This window comes from Eublepharis macularius, chromosome 2 (assembly GCF_028583425.1).
Source record: "Eublepharis macularius isolate TG4126 chromosome 2, MPM_Emac_v1.0, whole genome shotgun sequence".
NCBI lineage: Eukaryota > Metazoa > Chordata > Lepidosauria > Squamata > Eublepharidae > Eublepharis > Eublepharis macularius.
Genome location: NC_072791.1, coordinates 29,849,496 through 29,865,720, shown reverse-complemented (window position 1 = coordinate 29,865,720; position 16,225 = coordinate 29,849,496). Strand labels below are relative to the sequence as shown.

Genomic DNA, 16,225 nt, shown 5'->3' with positions numbered 1-16,225 from the left:
ACTAAAGTCCACATTGGAATTTTCCACTAAGAGATTGCTGATCCAGAATGCTGTAATTTGGATTATGGAATTTCCCACCCTAAATCCCAGTTTAGACTGCCTGCAACATACCTCTTTCTTAACAGAGACCTTTCCTCTTGCACCGGATTTGGAAATATTCTCAGGAGGACTCCGGGACTCTCGCCCACATACCTTTGGCCAATCAGACAGCTTATCTTTTAGCTTAGATCCCCCGGTCCTTTCTCCAAGACTCACAGGGGAAGTAGCCTAATGATTCAAACTTCTAAGCCTATATTTGGAGCCAGAATCTGTTCCAAAATCATGCTTGGCTTGTCTACTCAGAAGTAAGTTCCATTTTATTTCATAGGGCTTACTCCCCCCGAAAAGTGCTTAGAACTGTAGCTTCTATCGGACTTCAAATCACCTAGTTTTGGATACCGTGCATCTCTTTTGCCTTCCCCCTCTCCCATTTATCTAGTGCATTATTGGCGGCTCTCATGCTTGGGAGTGCTGCCCAAGGAGTCAAACTGGTATCTGGAACCAGCTTGGATTGGAAGCACGAAGCCCCTGTTTCATTCTCCTGCTTCTCTCTTCTGGCCTCTTGCTTTCCTCTTCTGGAGTGATACACATTACACAGTGGGTGTTTTGGAATATTTGCAACTTCACATTGGCATTTTGGTATTTGGTACGGTCATCCCATGAATAGGGATACTTACACACAGAAACCTACCTCTACATTCCTTTGGCTGCTAGCTAAATCAGTAAGAGGAATACTACATCAGCAAAGTGGAAAACATCTCATTTTATAGAGTGAAGAACTGACCCAGGAAAGTAATTGTCACGTATTATTGAACACAAGGTTTTAAAAAAGTTTAGGAGGATAGGTCTCTCATCAGTTATTGGGCATGATCGCTAAATGGAGCTTCCCTATTCAGAGGCAATATACCTGAGTATCAGATGTTCCAGGTAAACAAGATAAGGCTATTGCCTTCATACTCTGCTTGCAATCTTCCTGGAACCATGTAACTAGCAGAAGAACAATGAATTAGTCTGGTCACTGGTATCATCCTTCACAGCATTTCTTATGTTCCTATCCGATAGGGACACATCCTTAATTTCCCTTGGACAAACCTAAATTTTAGCCCCTATCAGCTGTTTTTCTGGCCCTTATTTATTCACATTGCAATAAGGAAAGCAGGCTTATGCTGTCTGAAGAAGGTAAATGGCATCTATAATAAGTGTGCTATATAAACATAGCTAGCCAGTAATATGACATTTATATAAGAGTACTCAAGAAGCCAGTCTATGAATGAGCAAAATTAATGAAGTCATCATGCAGCACTGGTTGACAACAAGCATAGGTGGAAATTTTCACTGTTGTTTGTATGGCACACTTAAGCCAAAAACTGATAGTGGCCTGCCTTGTTCCATAAGACAAGCCTTTACAACTTGGTTTCAATACACAGGGTGCCTCCACAGTACATTTACAGGAGTTCCCAATAATATTCTATTACATTTCCACTGGAAACGAACGGAGTCTCTCCTTCATTTTCATTTTCAGCTAGTGAGCCTCTGCTTTGCCTTCACAAATATATTCACATCAAGATGGGCTAGATTCCAAACCCAAGTCAGACACTTATGTCTGAATCAAGTCCTCTGTGGCCACAGTTGTAACAATCACGGTGAGTTTCAGTGGATGGCAGCAAGTTTCTCCAACCCAAAACTTCAACTAGGAAAAAACCATGAAAATATATATGCATATATGTTTTTGGCAGATCTCATGGCCCTAAATCAGTTAGAATTCCCCACAAAATGTGAAACCTCTAAATCTAGAAGACTCCCTAAACGATTATATGTATTTATTTTTATTTAAGATCCTATAAAGCAAGGCACATATGTATAAAAATTGGGAATACTGAGTTGTTCACACCGGTTTTTCATCATTTATATATAGATATAATCTTTATAAATATAATCTATGTACAAAGTCAAACATGTCCAAGACTTCAGAGGAGGATGCAACAGGGGGAAAAAAAGAGTTAGAGACTGAACCGCCTTCTGAAGCCAGGTCCTGCCATCGGACCATCGTTTCACCTGCACAAACAGATTTCAAGGGCAGATACAACAAAACAAAACAAATCAAGCCGCTGTCTTTTATTATTCTGACTCACTCACAGGGATCAAAGGGAGCTGCTAATAAGCTGTGGGAGGAGCAATAAGCAATAGACAAGCACCCAGAGGAAAATGATGAAATAAAACAGTTCAGGCTGGTCTGACCGCGAAGTGCTGCTTTGTGGAACTGCCTTGTCTGGACCGTCCTTTTCTAGGCCTTTTCTCTTCCTGTAAAAGATGCAGGACAAGAAGAAAAAGATTATCAAACTTCAACGAATGGACCATGCAGCGCAGAACAGAACTACGGAGACAATATAAAGCAAAGGTTAGTATAATTTACTGTACAGTTACAGAACTCAAATTCCTCCTTTCTGCCCAACTCATGGGCACCAAGGTGGATAACAATTAAAAGCACAATATTCTAAAACAATGTAAAACTATTTAAAACAGAAAATAAAATACAGATCTAAAAACACATACGTGATGTTAACGGTGTATATACTGGTTCATTTCTAGTCTACCTTTCTCGCTGAAACTCAAGGTGGATCACACAATTTGAAACAATTCAACAGGTACTATAAATGCATACAACCAATTGTGGAATAAAGCTGGCAAAACAGTACAATTCATACAACAAATTCAGAAGTATGCTGGATGGCAAAATCAGAAGGCTACACAATAAAAGCAGTAGCAATAAATTTGATTTTCAACATGGCCCCATCTGTGGATACTTAAATCCAAAGATTGGGGCATGACTAGATCAGACAGATCTTTCTACAAACCTGAAAAAAGTGCCAGGATTGCAGAAAATTCTGAAATCTAAATATACTGGGGGGTTAAACCCACGCCCCCAATAATAGAAACAGCTCCAAGAAACAAATGCTCTCTCTGACTGTTTCTAGGCAACTACAAAAGTACTGCCTGCATTTAAGACTTGTTTTCCATCAGTAAAAGGGAGATGAGGGGCAGGGCAGGGCAGGGCACTTTCCACGGCTGTTTTGGCTTGTGAGGGAGGACTCATTGGGGCCAGGCCCACCAGCAAACACCAGGTGACTTGCGACCACATGACTTTCATGGGACACCCAGACCTTGCTACTGTTCAACAGCAGCCATCACATGAAATTCCGTGTGGCATAATGGTTAGAGTTTTGGAGTAGGATCTGGGAGATCCAGGTTCAAATCCCCACCCTGCTGTGGAGGTTCACTGAGTGCCCTTGGAGCAGTCACACACTCTCAGCTTAAGCTACCTCACAGAGTTGTTTTGAAGATAAAATGGAGGAGAATGGGGTAATCTGATTTGGATCCCCATTGTGGATAAAGACAGGGTATAAATGCTTAATAAATATAATTAAAAGTGGAAGCAGATAAAAGGTTAGTTGGTTGGTGGACTGGGGAGAAGAAAGCCAGGAAACAGGAAAGAATATGGGGCAGCCAGGAGGATGGAAATATGAAATAGCGTGGGGAGGAGGGATACAGGGGGAAATGAAGTGCCCCCTACAAGATCTTGCAAATATCTCACAGTACGACTGGGTTCAGGCCCAGCAGCTGGTACTGTGCAACTTGACTTGAAGTTTCCTTGCTGCCAGGGGGAGGGAAGGAGGCAAAGCTGATGATGGCAGGGGGGAGATAAGAGTAGGCTGACTGGTGGATGAAAAGGAGAGAGGGAAGCAGAGAAAGGAGAGAGGATATGAGGCTTTCAGGGAAGGGAAAGAGAAAATAGTGGGGAGGGGAAAATGAGATTCCCCCACAAGTCTTCTCGGGTCCCCCACTTGTTACATATATAATGCACACACAACACCCCCAAAACTGCCTAAAATATAACAAGCAAAGTTTGGCAATCTATTTGGCCTGAGTGCCAAATGAAGCACAGTGGCTACCTGTTGCTGTTCTAGCAAACCAAACTGGGTGGGGGAATGGGGAGAGGAAGATGAAGGTTATTCTCACCACAGAGGCAGGCAGCTGAGAGGAGGTGGTGGCAGCAACAGCTTTTGCTCTGCAGAATACTCCAGGCTGAGAAATTCCTGGAGATTTGGGGATGCAGTCTGGGGAAGGTGGAGTATGGGGAAGGGACCGAGCTCAGCAAGGAAGTGATGCCATAGAGTGAACCCCTCGAAGCTGACATCTTCTACGGGGAACTGGTCTCCATAGTCTGGAGATCAATTGTAATTCTGAAAGAATTCCAGGTCCTACCTGGAGGTTGGCAAATGTACTGCAGAGGGCTGGCAGCACTTCACAGGCACCTAGCAAATCCCTCTACCCACATTACAGTCTAAGCACTCTGAGCAGCAATGCTGTACATCTCTGAGGTAGAGCACCAACCACTGGGGAAGGTCTGCTGGCCATTGTTGGGGCTGGAGCCTGAAGGTGCTCCTGTGGATACCATCACCACTCCAGGGCCAAATAAATAAAGAATAGTCCTGGAGTTGTGCTCCAACCTGATTTTGTTGCACCTGAAGAAAAGATACAGGGAGTAAGTCTAAGCAAGTCTCCTTAGCATTTCATTCCACTGTATTCAGTCGGGCTTCTTCTCTGAAAAGAAGACCACACCCTAAGGGGCTAAACCTAAGGGTTTAAGCTTGGTTCTGAATGAACAAAGAGAATGATGGCGCTATGTTCATTCTGGGAGAGAAATACAGGCCTAACGAACAGCAAAAGGGAATGTGCAGAACGCTTAAAAGCAGTCAATGCAAGACAGGATGTCTGGAGAAGTCAAAGACTGTACCATGCACACACTAGCTAGTTACTATCAGCCATGAGGGGTATAGGTTGAGCCTAGATTGGTAGGCTGCACACTTCTAAACAGCCGGGCCCCTTCATTAAGCCTCACCCATAGAAAGTCATCCATACAACTTAGGACCAGGCTGTGCTACAGTAGCACCCTAAGAAGTGAACCAACAGTGGCATCTAAACTGTGGTGGACGTGAGCAACTTCATCTGCAAAACACACTACAAAGGAATCACAGCAAGCCTGCACATTTTCTGGCTTTGCCAGATGACACTGCATAGTGTCAGAGAAATGAGCCCGTTTTGCCACCATCATCACCACACAGTAGAAAACAATGCACTCCCATACATGTTTCCTTCTAAGTTTTCCTGCACATGCTCTAACCGTTTGCCCAACCATTTCATCTCTCCAAACTCCACAGAAACACAAGGAGCGTTTGGGGCTCTGCAGAGGGAAGAAGGCACTGTGAGGCAATCCTGTCCACACCCCACCCCAGGTCATCCCTGCATTCCATTGACTGATCAGGTGCATCAGCCTTGCTGAGTGGAAAATCCTCAACAGACAGCAGAAAGCCCTACTAACTAACCATAAGGAAAACAAACTGATTAAAACTAACTGCAAATGTACCTCTACAGATAGCCCTAGAAGATATGGATTACCTTAAGGGCGAAGCCAAACACTGGTTGGATCTGGCTGTTTTGTGAAAGGAGTATGTTCAGTTTTACCTTCTCCTTTCCCCCAGCAGCCTCCTGAAAAGCTACTGCCAAAGGCCAATCAACACTCTAGAACAGTAAGACACGTAGCAGAGGGAATTGCAGTAAAAAGGGGAATCTGCCAAAATCGTCTTCTCTGCATCAATGTTAGGCAGGTTTCTGCTTGGTTCATGGAGTTTGCTTCCGTTGCCCAGCAGTCAGCAGGAGGGGGATTTTGGCGAAGTCCCCTCATCTTGCTGTCGTATGACAAATTGTTCTGGAAGGCCTTGGCTTTCAAAAGTGGATGGGGGGGGGGTGACACAGGCTGCTGGGAGAAGGTAATACAAAAATTCACTTACGTGAACCTGCCCCATTTGCAGAAGCCTGGAACTGATCCATAATATTTACAGAAAATCACAGCGTGTTCTTCACAGCTTTGCAGTTTGAATGACAGAAACCCATTCTAGCAAGATCAACACTGACAGTGCAATCCTGCATAGAGTAACACCCTTGTAAGTCCACTGAATACAACTGACTTAAAAGCGTTTAGGATTGCACTGTGAATCACCTATTGGCCTTGCTGCTTCCCACACATGTACTGCTTGAGAGTTACTCACCTTTGTTCATTTTCAGAAGCACACGATATTTATTTATTTATATGTTCAGCTCTCCTTTTTGTTTTTAGGATTTTTTTTTCTGAAGTAGCAAATGATACCAGGGATGGGGGGGGGGGAAGAGAAGGAGAGTTGACCTGGTGATGTCACAAGCACTGGCCAATCAACTCTGTAGTCAGTTTTTGCTACAAACTTCCACAGATTTGGAGGTGCTTCCCATACCCCACCCCGAGCTTTGCAGAGAAGAAAGTCTTCCAGACCACCTCTGCTGCTCTACAAATGGTACATCAAGGAAGGAAGTTGTACCTACCTGGTTGAAGTCAAACTTTCACTTGCAGCTACGCTTTTCTGTTCATCTGTACTACCGCTTTCCTGAAAATATTTAATTACAGGTGTTTAATCCACAAAGGCCTGGATGAAAAAAAAAATAACTGATACTGATCAACTGATCAATGGAAACTTCTTACATTTGGGATTAGCAGCAGAGGAAATGTATGGAATTTTTTTCTTTTTAAATCCATTTGCTTACCTTACTGGCTGAATCAGTGGTTCTTTGGAAAACAACGTTGGGATCACTGTGGCAGGCCCTGAAAAGTGAATTAGTAGGTAAGGTGAATGAGTAGATAAGTAAGGCAACATTTGGAAAAAAGGACCTGAATGCAGTACTTCTGCGTGGAAGGCACAGACCTCTCTATACATGTTTTCAGCCACCTGATTAAATATCGTATTTACTCAGATGCAAAATTAGGTCCCCCTCCCAGGCATGCTATCAAAAAAAGAGGTTATCTTACATTCACATACTAGTTACAGTTAGGTCTAGTAAGTAAAACATTTGTGTGTGGGGGGGGGGGTCGTCTTATATTCAGAGTCGCCTTCCTTCCCAGTAAATATGGTCTATTTGTTTCCCATGTGGCCCATCTCACCACATTTGTATGCAGCTGGCCTACCCACGTACCCACTATCTAAATAAGCTCAGGCCAATATGGAGAAGTGATTCTAGGGCGGACAAACCATGGCTCCTGGAGAGGAAGTGATCCAGGTCCCTAATCTGCATAAGCAGTTGGGATGCTCCTTCTCCTTTTAGGGTGAGAGTAAGTAGAGTTAAGGAGGCAGCAGCAGCAGCAGCAGCCATGGGACCCTTCTCTGTCTGAGCCGCTTGTCTGTCAGAGTACTTAACATCAAGGGGATAATTTAGCTCTAGGCTAAGCCAAGAAGGATCAATAGGCTGACTCCGTATAAATCTACGTTCTTATATCTTACAGAAAAGAAAGAAGCCAGCACTGGACAGAAGGCTCTTGGAAGATCAAAACTCTGTGGGACACAATTTATTGGAAGTGAATTGATAAATAGGAAAAAAACGAAATGCATGGGACAGAGTTACCTGAAAGCACAAATTTGGCTTGAGACTATCCATTGTACTAAAGAAGTTTAGCCAGTTTGTTTCAGAATGTTGGATCTGGAAGAATGAGGTCAAAGTCCCACACTCAGCTGAAAGCCCAGCAAGGAACAATGAGAACTTTGCGCTTACGCGCACTCTCTCCCTCTCAACCTACACTCCTCTTTACAGCATTAATGGCCTCCCTCTGTGCAAAGCAAGTGTCATGAAGCTTGGCTACTCGACAACTGCAAATTGCATCTGTGAAAAAACAGCTGGGCTACTGCTGAGCTTGGAAAACGTGCATATGAATAAATTAAGGCAAATGAGCGCATATTGTTCTTCCTACACTGTTAGGGGCTTCCAAGGAGAAGATGAGCTTAAATCCTAGAGAGCCGGGAGCAGGAGGGGGAAGGGATGCTGTATGCATGCATAAAGAAGTCTTTCAAGGGTTTTTAGCGTAGCCAATCAACTGGCTGAACAGGCAAGCCAGGTCAGAATGAAGAGGGGATTGCCATTCTGCTGAATGATCAGCTGCAGGAAGAACTTGGGGTCTGATCCAGCCAGATCTGAGCACTTCTAAGTCCCACTGCTCTCAATGGAAGAGTTAAGGATATGCAAACTTTTGAAGTTCTTTTGAGAAAGTGAACAAACTTATTGATAATGGTGACCCAGCACACATTATATATTTGGACTTTCAAAAGGCTTTTGACAAGGTTTTTCCCCAAAGACTCCTGAGTAAGCTTAGCAATCATGGGACAAGTGGATGGGTCCTCTTATGGATTAAAAATTGGTTAAACAACAGGTAGAAGAAAGTAGGAATAAATGGACAGTTATCGCAATGAAGGGAAGTAAGTAGTGGGGTCCCACAAGGATCGGTATCGGGGCTGGTACAATTTAATTTGTTCATAAATGATCAGGAACTAAGGGTTAGCAGCAGGGCTTTTTTTCAGCAGGAATGCGGTGGAACGGAGTTCCGGAACCTCTTGAAAATGGTCACATGGCTGATGGCCCTGCCCCCTGATCTCCAGACAGAGGGCGCGGAGGGCAATCTAAACTCCCCTCTGTCTGGAAATCAGGGGGCAGGGCCACCAGCCATGTGACCATTTTCTCCGAGGGCAACCCACTGAGTTCCACCACCTCTTTTCCCAGAAAAAAAGCCCTGGCCAAGTTTGCAGAAGCCACAAAATTATTCAGGATGGTGAAAAAAAAGGCTCACTATGAAGAGCTCCACGAGAATCTCCCCAAATTGGATGAGTGGCCAACAATGTGGCAAATTAAGTTCCATTAAGTTAGTGTAAGGCAACGCACATCAGAACAAAAAAAACCCATTCCAATTCAGGTATATGCTAATAGGGTCTGAACTTGCTGATACTGAGAGGAAAAGAGGCCTTGGGGCTGTAGTGGATAGCTCAATGAAAGTGTCAACCCAGTGTGCCACTGCAGTGAAAAATGCAAACTCTACACTGGGAATGATTAGGAAAGGGATCAAAAAGAAAACAGCCAATATTATAATGTCCCTGTATAGAGGTATGATGTGGCCTCATTTGGAATACTGTGCGCAGTTCTGGTTACTGTATCTCCAAAAGGACAGAGGAAGACTCTGGGAAATTCCAGTTTAGAAAAGAGACAACTAAGGAGGGTGGGTGGGTGATAGAGGTTTATAAAATTACGCATGGGGAAGAGAGAGTGGACAGAGAGAACCATTTCTCTCTCTTCCAAAATATAAAACTCAAGGGCATCCAATGAAGCTGATGGGCAGTAGATCCATGATGGACAAAATACTGCTTTATACAATGAGTGATTAAAATGTGGAATTTGCTGCCAGAGGATGTAGAGATGACCACAGGTATAGATGACTGTAAAAAGGGATTAGATGGATTTATGGAAGATAGACCTATCACTGCCTACTAGCCATAGTGACTGAAGAGATCCTCCATCTACAGAGGCAAGAAATCTCTGAATACCAGTGCCAGGGGGCAACATCAGGGGGAGGCCTCAGCCTCTGTGCCCTGTTGTTGGCCTTCCAGAGTTATCGGTTGGCCACTGCGTGAGACAGAATGCTGAATTAGATGGACCGTTGGTCTGATCCAACAGGGCCGTTCTTAAGGTCTTAAATCTCTTCTGTTGAAAAAGGCTTAACTTTGAACTGGATCATGTCCTTCTGAAATGCAGAGGTCTGCATGAGCCGTGCTATGGTTGTCTAAAATGGCAGCCAAGTGATCCCACAATATCTGAGGTGAGGCTGATAAATAAGCTGTTCCTGGAGACTGGACAATGTAAACAGCTGGAGAGGCTTTGTGCCGAGGTAAATGTAAAAACGAGAGCAAGAAAAACATACCTTGAGAGCCCCTGATGATCAGCAGAATCTTCTTCTAGCTTATCTAGCAACCGAGTAGAGCCAGCTTTTGCACCTTGGGCATTTTCTCCTTGGAAAATGGCCTTGTTCTTCCTTTTTTCTTTTCTTTTAGTTCTTTCTTCTGTCGTTTTTCTTTCTTCCGGCGCTACTGTAGTATCAAATTGGTTTACCACGATCTGTTTTTTTAAAAAAGAAGAAAAGTCAAGCAGAGCACAAGTTTGTCAAGACTCTCCTAGCTACAGCTCTTCAGCAGAAAGCTGTATTCATACAATGACACAAACAAGGTATATAATGACCCAAAGAGGAGACAACAGAACAGACCACTTTCCTAAAGCAGTTCATCTACACTGGTAGCTGTTGCCTAAATACGTAGTAATTGGACCTGGTGTCTCAGGATAGCTGGGATATTTTCAAAGGCAGAGATCAACCAGGGAAAGAAACATCCAGTATCTAAAATCTCAAGGTTTATCCGTTATTATATTTTCAGTTGGATGGCATTTATTTTTGTTTTTTGTTCCCAGCTTTCTGAGAGCCAAGCTACAAGTGACGAATGACACTTGCCTGGCAAGTGAACAGACTCGCGTGTATTCCTCCCTGTTCACTTGCCATTCACTTGTGCTCCACTTGATCAAGTGGAGCACAAGTGAATGGCAAGTGAACAGGGAGGAATACACGTGAGTCTGTTCACTTGCCAGGCAAGTGTCATTCGTCACTTGTAGCTTGGCTCTGAAGCTTGCTGCCTGCTAGCCATTCCCCTGTGCCTATTGAAATCAACAACACATCCCATAGAAGATAATGTGAGAGACCTCCTTAAGATCATGGGTTAAAGATCCCCTTGGCTACTTTAAAGATCTAGCCCTACAACGAGTTCTGGGAACGCAAAAGCTTGGACAACGTGTTATGTTATTTTGGTTGGCATTAATAAAAGGTTACTGTGGCTTCTCTTTCCACATTACTTTTTTTTCATTGTTCACCTCAATGTTCAAATATTCTCTTAAGTTTAAGCCTTTGCCATAACACAATTCAAGACTTATAAAAATATAACAACAACATCAATTGCTGTACAGATAGAATTACAGACAATACTGGAAACAATGAAAATTTTTTCAGAACTCTGCAACAGAAAGTACTGATGGACCTTTGGGTATCAAACCTGCTGAATAACAACAACAACAACAACAACATTCGATTTATATACCGCCCTTCAGGATGACTTAACACCCATTCAGAGAGGTTTACAAAGTATGTTATTATTATCCCCACAACAACAGACACCCTGTGCAGTGGGTGGGACTGAGAGCTCCTAGAAGCTGTGACTGACCCAAGGTCACCCAGCTGGCTTCAAGTGGAGGAGTGGGGAATCAAACCCAGTTTTCCAGATCAGAGTCCTGCGCTCTTAACCACTACACCAAACTGGCTCTGACTTTCACCCTATCCCTCTGCTCTCAATGATGTTAAATCTCATCAGAATTTTCTAGCTACCTGTGCAATACGTAGCAACTTGTATGTACCACTCTGCTCAGAGAAGTTCACAGCCTTCTGCTTGCTTCAAACTTCATCAAACAGAGCAGTAGGACAGAAGCTGCTAAGAACGAACAGGTAGCTAGACATTACTGTTGAGGATTAACAGCAGTCCCAGAAAAATCTGCAGCATTTAACAGTATCTTTTTTACATCAGTTTATATGAGTATGCCTTGTCCACTAACAGTCCAGCTTTTGTGCAACAAACCAATACACATCTCCTTCCATAAAGCTGTGAAAGAATCGTCTGCCTTTGATTTTGCAAAATTGATTCCACCTTACATGGGCTCCCAATTTGCTTCTGGAACCAATTCAAAGTGCTGGTGCTGGCCTTTAAAGAACTATGTGGTTTGAGCCAGCATAAACTATTCCCATAGGAATACTACTCCCTATTCCCATAGGAATACTACTCAACCATCACGGTCAACTTTGCCTATTCCCATAGGAATACTACTCAACCATCATGGTCAACTTTGGAGGCACTGCTTCAAGTGCCTCTGCCATATGTGGTTAGACAGATGACAACTCAAGAATGGGCCTTCAAAGACATGGCACCAAAATTATAGAATTTCCTCTCCAGGAAGATTCGTTTGTCCCCCTCTAACACTATCTTCTGCCTCTGAGTGAATACTTCTCTGTTTTGGTGGCTGTTTCTTCAGTGAACCTCAGTGACCCATCTTCCCATTTATGTGTTTGCCTCTCTGTGTTTGTCTTTAGTAGAGTTGTTGTTACTGTTCCATGCGCATGCATTTTAAAAGGTGCTTTATTGTTTTGATTATTCTCTGCCCTGGGGTCTCTAAACTGGTGCAAAGACACCATTAAAATGTTTAAAATAAAACTAGACACAGAAACACATAGTGGCAGTGAGCTCACTCAACTCACTATTACTACACACACAACTATGCAGCATTCATGCAGCTGATTTTAGACTACATATCTCCTATAAACACAAAGGGATGGAAAGCAAGCAGACAGCACGTGTCAAATAACTCTGAAAAAATAAGAACCAACATTTTATGACCCTAAGCCTCTTCAGTGAACCTAATATTGCAAATACAAGTGAGCTCACTTTTGGTTGTGTAAGTATGTTTCATTCATAGGAAGAGCACTCCTGAGTTGCACATATACATAACAAGAATCCCTCTTGTACATATTCTACAGGGTACAGAAGCCTTTTGTTACTTAAATCCAGAAAGTCAGCCTCAGAACAAAGGATCAGACTGTAGTTATTGACTGCAGTGTACAGTTGCACTGAATGAGACAAATGTGAAGACTGTCAACATCGAATTATCCAAGCGGGCTTTCTTACACAAGTAATAGGGCTATCACGTAAGGAAACTGTTCAAAGAGATGCTTCAATAAAGGGATAGGGACTGTAGGCCATGCTACAGACTGTAGGCTGTCGTTTTACTGTCATTTATTATGTCAAGTCAAATTGCTTATGTTTTGTTTCTACATTGCTTCAGCTCTGTAATGAGTTATCTACTTGTTTCCAGATTTCTCCAATATATTCCCCATTGTATTGTTTATTGAAAATCCCAGCTGTTGATCATATTGAATTACAGTGTGTAATCCACCTTGAGTCTTGGTGAGAAAGGTGAACTATAAATAACTTAAATAAATTTTTAAAATATATGGATTATCTGAATGTTGACTGTTCCAGTCAGACTTTGTAAAATGTCTAAAATATTTGTGTTTTACCACTTTGACATATGGGAACACTGACAACCACTGTAAGACAGGTAAAGGTAGTCCCCTGTGCAAGCACCGAGTCATTACTGACCCATGGGGGGACGTCGCATCACGACGTTTTCTTGGCAGACTTTTTACGAGGTGGTTTGCCATTGCCTTCCCCAGTCATCTACACTTTACCCCCAGGAAGCTGGGTACTCATTTTACCAACCTTGGAAGGATGGAAGGTGGAGTCAACCTTGATCCGCCAGGATCGAACTCAGGTCGTGACTCGTGAGCAGAGCTTGGGCTGCAGTACTGCAGCTTACCACTCTCCGCCACGGGGCACTGACAATCACTGTAAGATATCGGGCACTTATTTTTGGATAGTCGCCAACATTTGGGCAACACTGAAGGCACTCCTATCAGGTTAGAAAAATGAAGATCTGAGAAGAGAGCATGACAGGGAAATGGCTGTACTGATAAGAACAGAACTGGTATAGTGCAGTTATTGGTCCCAAACATTTAAATCCAAGTGGGTGGCTCTTGAAGATATAACAATACTGGGCTCACAGACTCAAACACATCTGGCATTCCTTAAAATCAGCCGAAAGCAGTAAGTACCAACTCAAAGAAAACAATTGCAGTATACACTATTCTAAAACCATCTGGATGGCATACAATGCAAATTTAAGATGTTACGGGCCAACTGTACTTAAAATATGTTTGGAAACCACAAGAATAAACGTTACCGCAGGGACATCAGAGCGTGTAGAATCTTTCTGAGAAGAGGTGACATTACTCTTGGCTTTAGGCACAGCACTCTTTCCCACTACAGTAACCTCTGAATTGTTCAGGGAAGACTTGGTAAGGCTGCAACTGTTTTTCTTTTGTTTTCCTAAGATTTTGTCATCAGTTGGTGTTGGTGAGACCTCCGCATTGGCAGACTGGCCTAGCTTTAGATGAGCCTCATTGTGAGTGAGGGCAAGTGACTCTTTCTCAGCTAAACTGTTCCCTAAAACCTCAGGACAGATTTTATTGTTTTCAGAAAGAGAAGAATCCATGCCAGGGGCAGCAAAGGCATCCAGGACTTCTGAGATAGGAACGTCATAATGAGGATAATAAAAGAGGTCATGGGGAATTACAGAAACTTTAGAAGAATTTGTTATCATTCGAGGCAACGAGGTGCCTTCATTAGTAATATCTAAGCTCTTGGGAGTGTTTCTAATTGGTAGGGAGAGACGTTCAGATGGAGAAGGTAAAGACGTCTCTGAATTATCCGTGAAATTAGATGTCTCGGCTTCTAAGTCACCGGAATAAAGCGTTTCTGGAAGTTTAGCTATCTCCTCGTGCAGCATTTGTAATACATATTGATTTGCAGTCTGTTCCACTGGAGAACCTGATGGGGGCTGGACAGATTCCTTCCTCAGACCTGATTCATATGAAGCCTGAGGTAATGAGCAAGTCTTTCCATCAAGAGATTCTTGAGCTGAGTCTTCTGAAGAACCAAACGGGTCAATAAAATATTTGCCGCTATTCACAAGGACTTTAGGTGGAAGCTCATCATTCTTCTTCGGCGAATCGTGCGTGTTCACTGGATGTCCTTCAGGCCCATTTAGTTTATCGGCAAGAATGTTAGTAACAGGGCTGGACTGAAAACCAACAGATTCTATAACTGGCAGAGAGGTGGGTCTCTGAGGATCTTCTGAATGCAGCAATTCTGTGAGAGTCTCTGAGTCATCAGATAATGATTGATGTAGGTTGTCGTGGAGTTTATTCGCCGTATACAGATTCTGGTCCTCCTGATCAAGAGGCAGACCAAGAACATGGATTTTTGGAGGCGGCGACTGGCTTCTGTCCCAGTGAGTGGTGTAAGCATGTCCTCCGTTTTCATTCAGAATTAAGATCTTCTCTGGTTTTTCTTCCCCTGGTGTGTCTTTGACATGGACATAAGTAGATTCAATTGGAAATTCCTTGTCTGGGTCTGAAAAATCTTCCTGTATTATATTAAGGAAAAATAATGACAATTAATATGGAATAATATTTTGTGCCTCCACCAAGCTAGACAAATAATCATTGACTGCAATCCTAAAATCACTTTGATGGGAGTAAGCCCCTCTGAATAACATGGGGTTTATTCCTGAGAAGACCTGCTTAGGATTGCCATTATCTCTTAATGTATATGAACAGTGGCCAAGCAAGTTTTACAGTTAATTTAATTGACAAAGTTTGATCAGAATGTGAGAATTCTATACAGTCTAGGCAAATCCATATGGCTCTAATTTAAGAAACTGGAGGTGTTATTTCTGTACTGAGCTGTATGCTCCAGATGTGCAGAGGACTTTATTTAGCGTGCGTTGCTTTCTTTACTCGATCATGTGGCTGATAGGAACCAGTTTTAAGTGTGCAACCCACATAGCAAGATTCCTATGGTGGCACTTCATTGGGCAGAGTTCTATATAAGAACTGATCCTATTTTTAAAAACCAAATCCTTCCGTATTCAGAAGAAACATACTTCTGATTGTCAGGTATTGTCCAGGAAGAAAGTTGACAAAAGGTTTGGGCGAGGGGAGTTGCCTGTGAGAAAATCTGTTCTTTTATCAATAGATAACTATTTCTAAACACTAAAATGCACAAAGATTCTTGGGTTTGGTATCAGTGTTATACAAGTTTCGGTTGGTTATGAGGAAATCACTGATTTTGCTACCATTTCTTCAAAGCCGCCCCCCCACCCCCGGAAATGAAGGTTGGCTTTGACCCATGTCAAGCTGTACTGTACAGAGTTGGAAAGACATTCATTACAACCTGGAAGATCTTCCAGGGATGGGTTGGACCGTAACACAGCTGCAAGTGTGTACTGGGATCTTCACAAAGTCCATTCAGAATGTTTGAAGCCAGTGAAATGCAACTTAAGTTCACTTAGGCTTTTTAGAAATGGGGTGAATCAATCCACAGTGGGTTGGATCCTACCAGCTGACTGGCTACTAAAAGGGAGGGGATAGAGTACCCTCTGAACCACTCAAAAAGGATACACTGAGGATCATGGGAACTGCCCAGACAAAAATCATGTGAGACAGGGGCTGAAATGAGGAGGAGAATGGAGCAAGACCCTGAGCTAAACTAAACATAACAGCAAACTTGTGGCTGGCATGGAT

The 16,225-nt window shown here is 43.0% G+C and overlaps 1 protein-coding gene across 1 annotated transcript in view; it reads right to left on the bottom strand.

Moving 5' to 3' along the window:
* Positions 1–2,134: 2,134 nt before the first annotated feature.
* The window catches only part of CLMN (calmin), an 81,567-nt gene continuing 67,476 nt past the window's right edge, over positions 2,135–16,225 (bottom strand). Inside the window, exons 9-13 of the mRNA XM_054971361.1 lie at positions 13,822–15,066; positions 9,860–10,053; positions 6,673–6,730; positions 6,454–6,515; positions 2,135–2,340 (exon numbers count right to left, since the gene is read on the bottom strand). Coding sequence (XP_054827336.1) covers positions 2,181–2,340; positions 6,454–6,515; positions 6,673–6,730; positions 9,860–10,053; positions 13,822–15,066 — 1,719 coding nt within the window. The 3' untranslated portion in view covers positions 2,135–2,180. The remainder of the gene's footprint in view (positions 2,341–6,453; positions 6,516–6,672; positions 6,731–9,859; positions 10,054–13,821; positions 15,067–16,225) is intronic.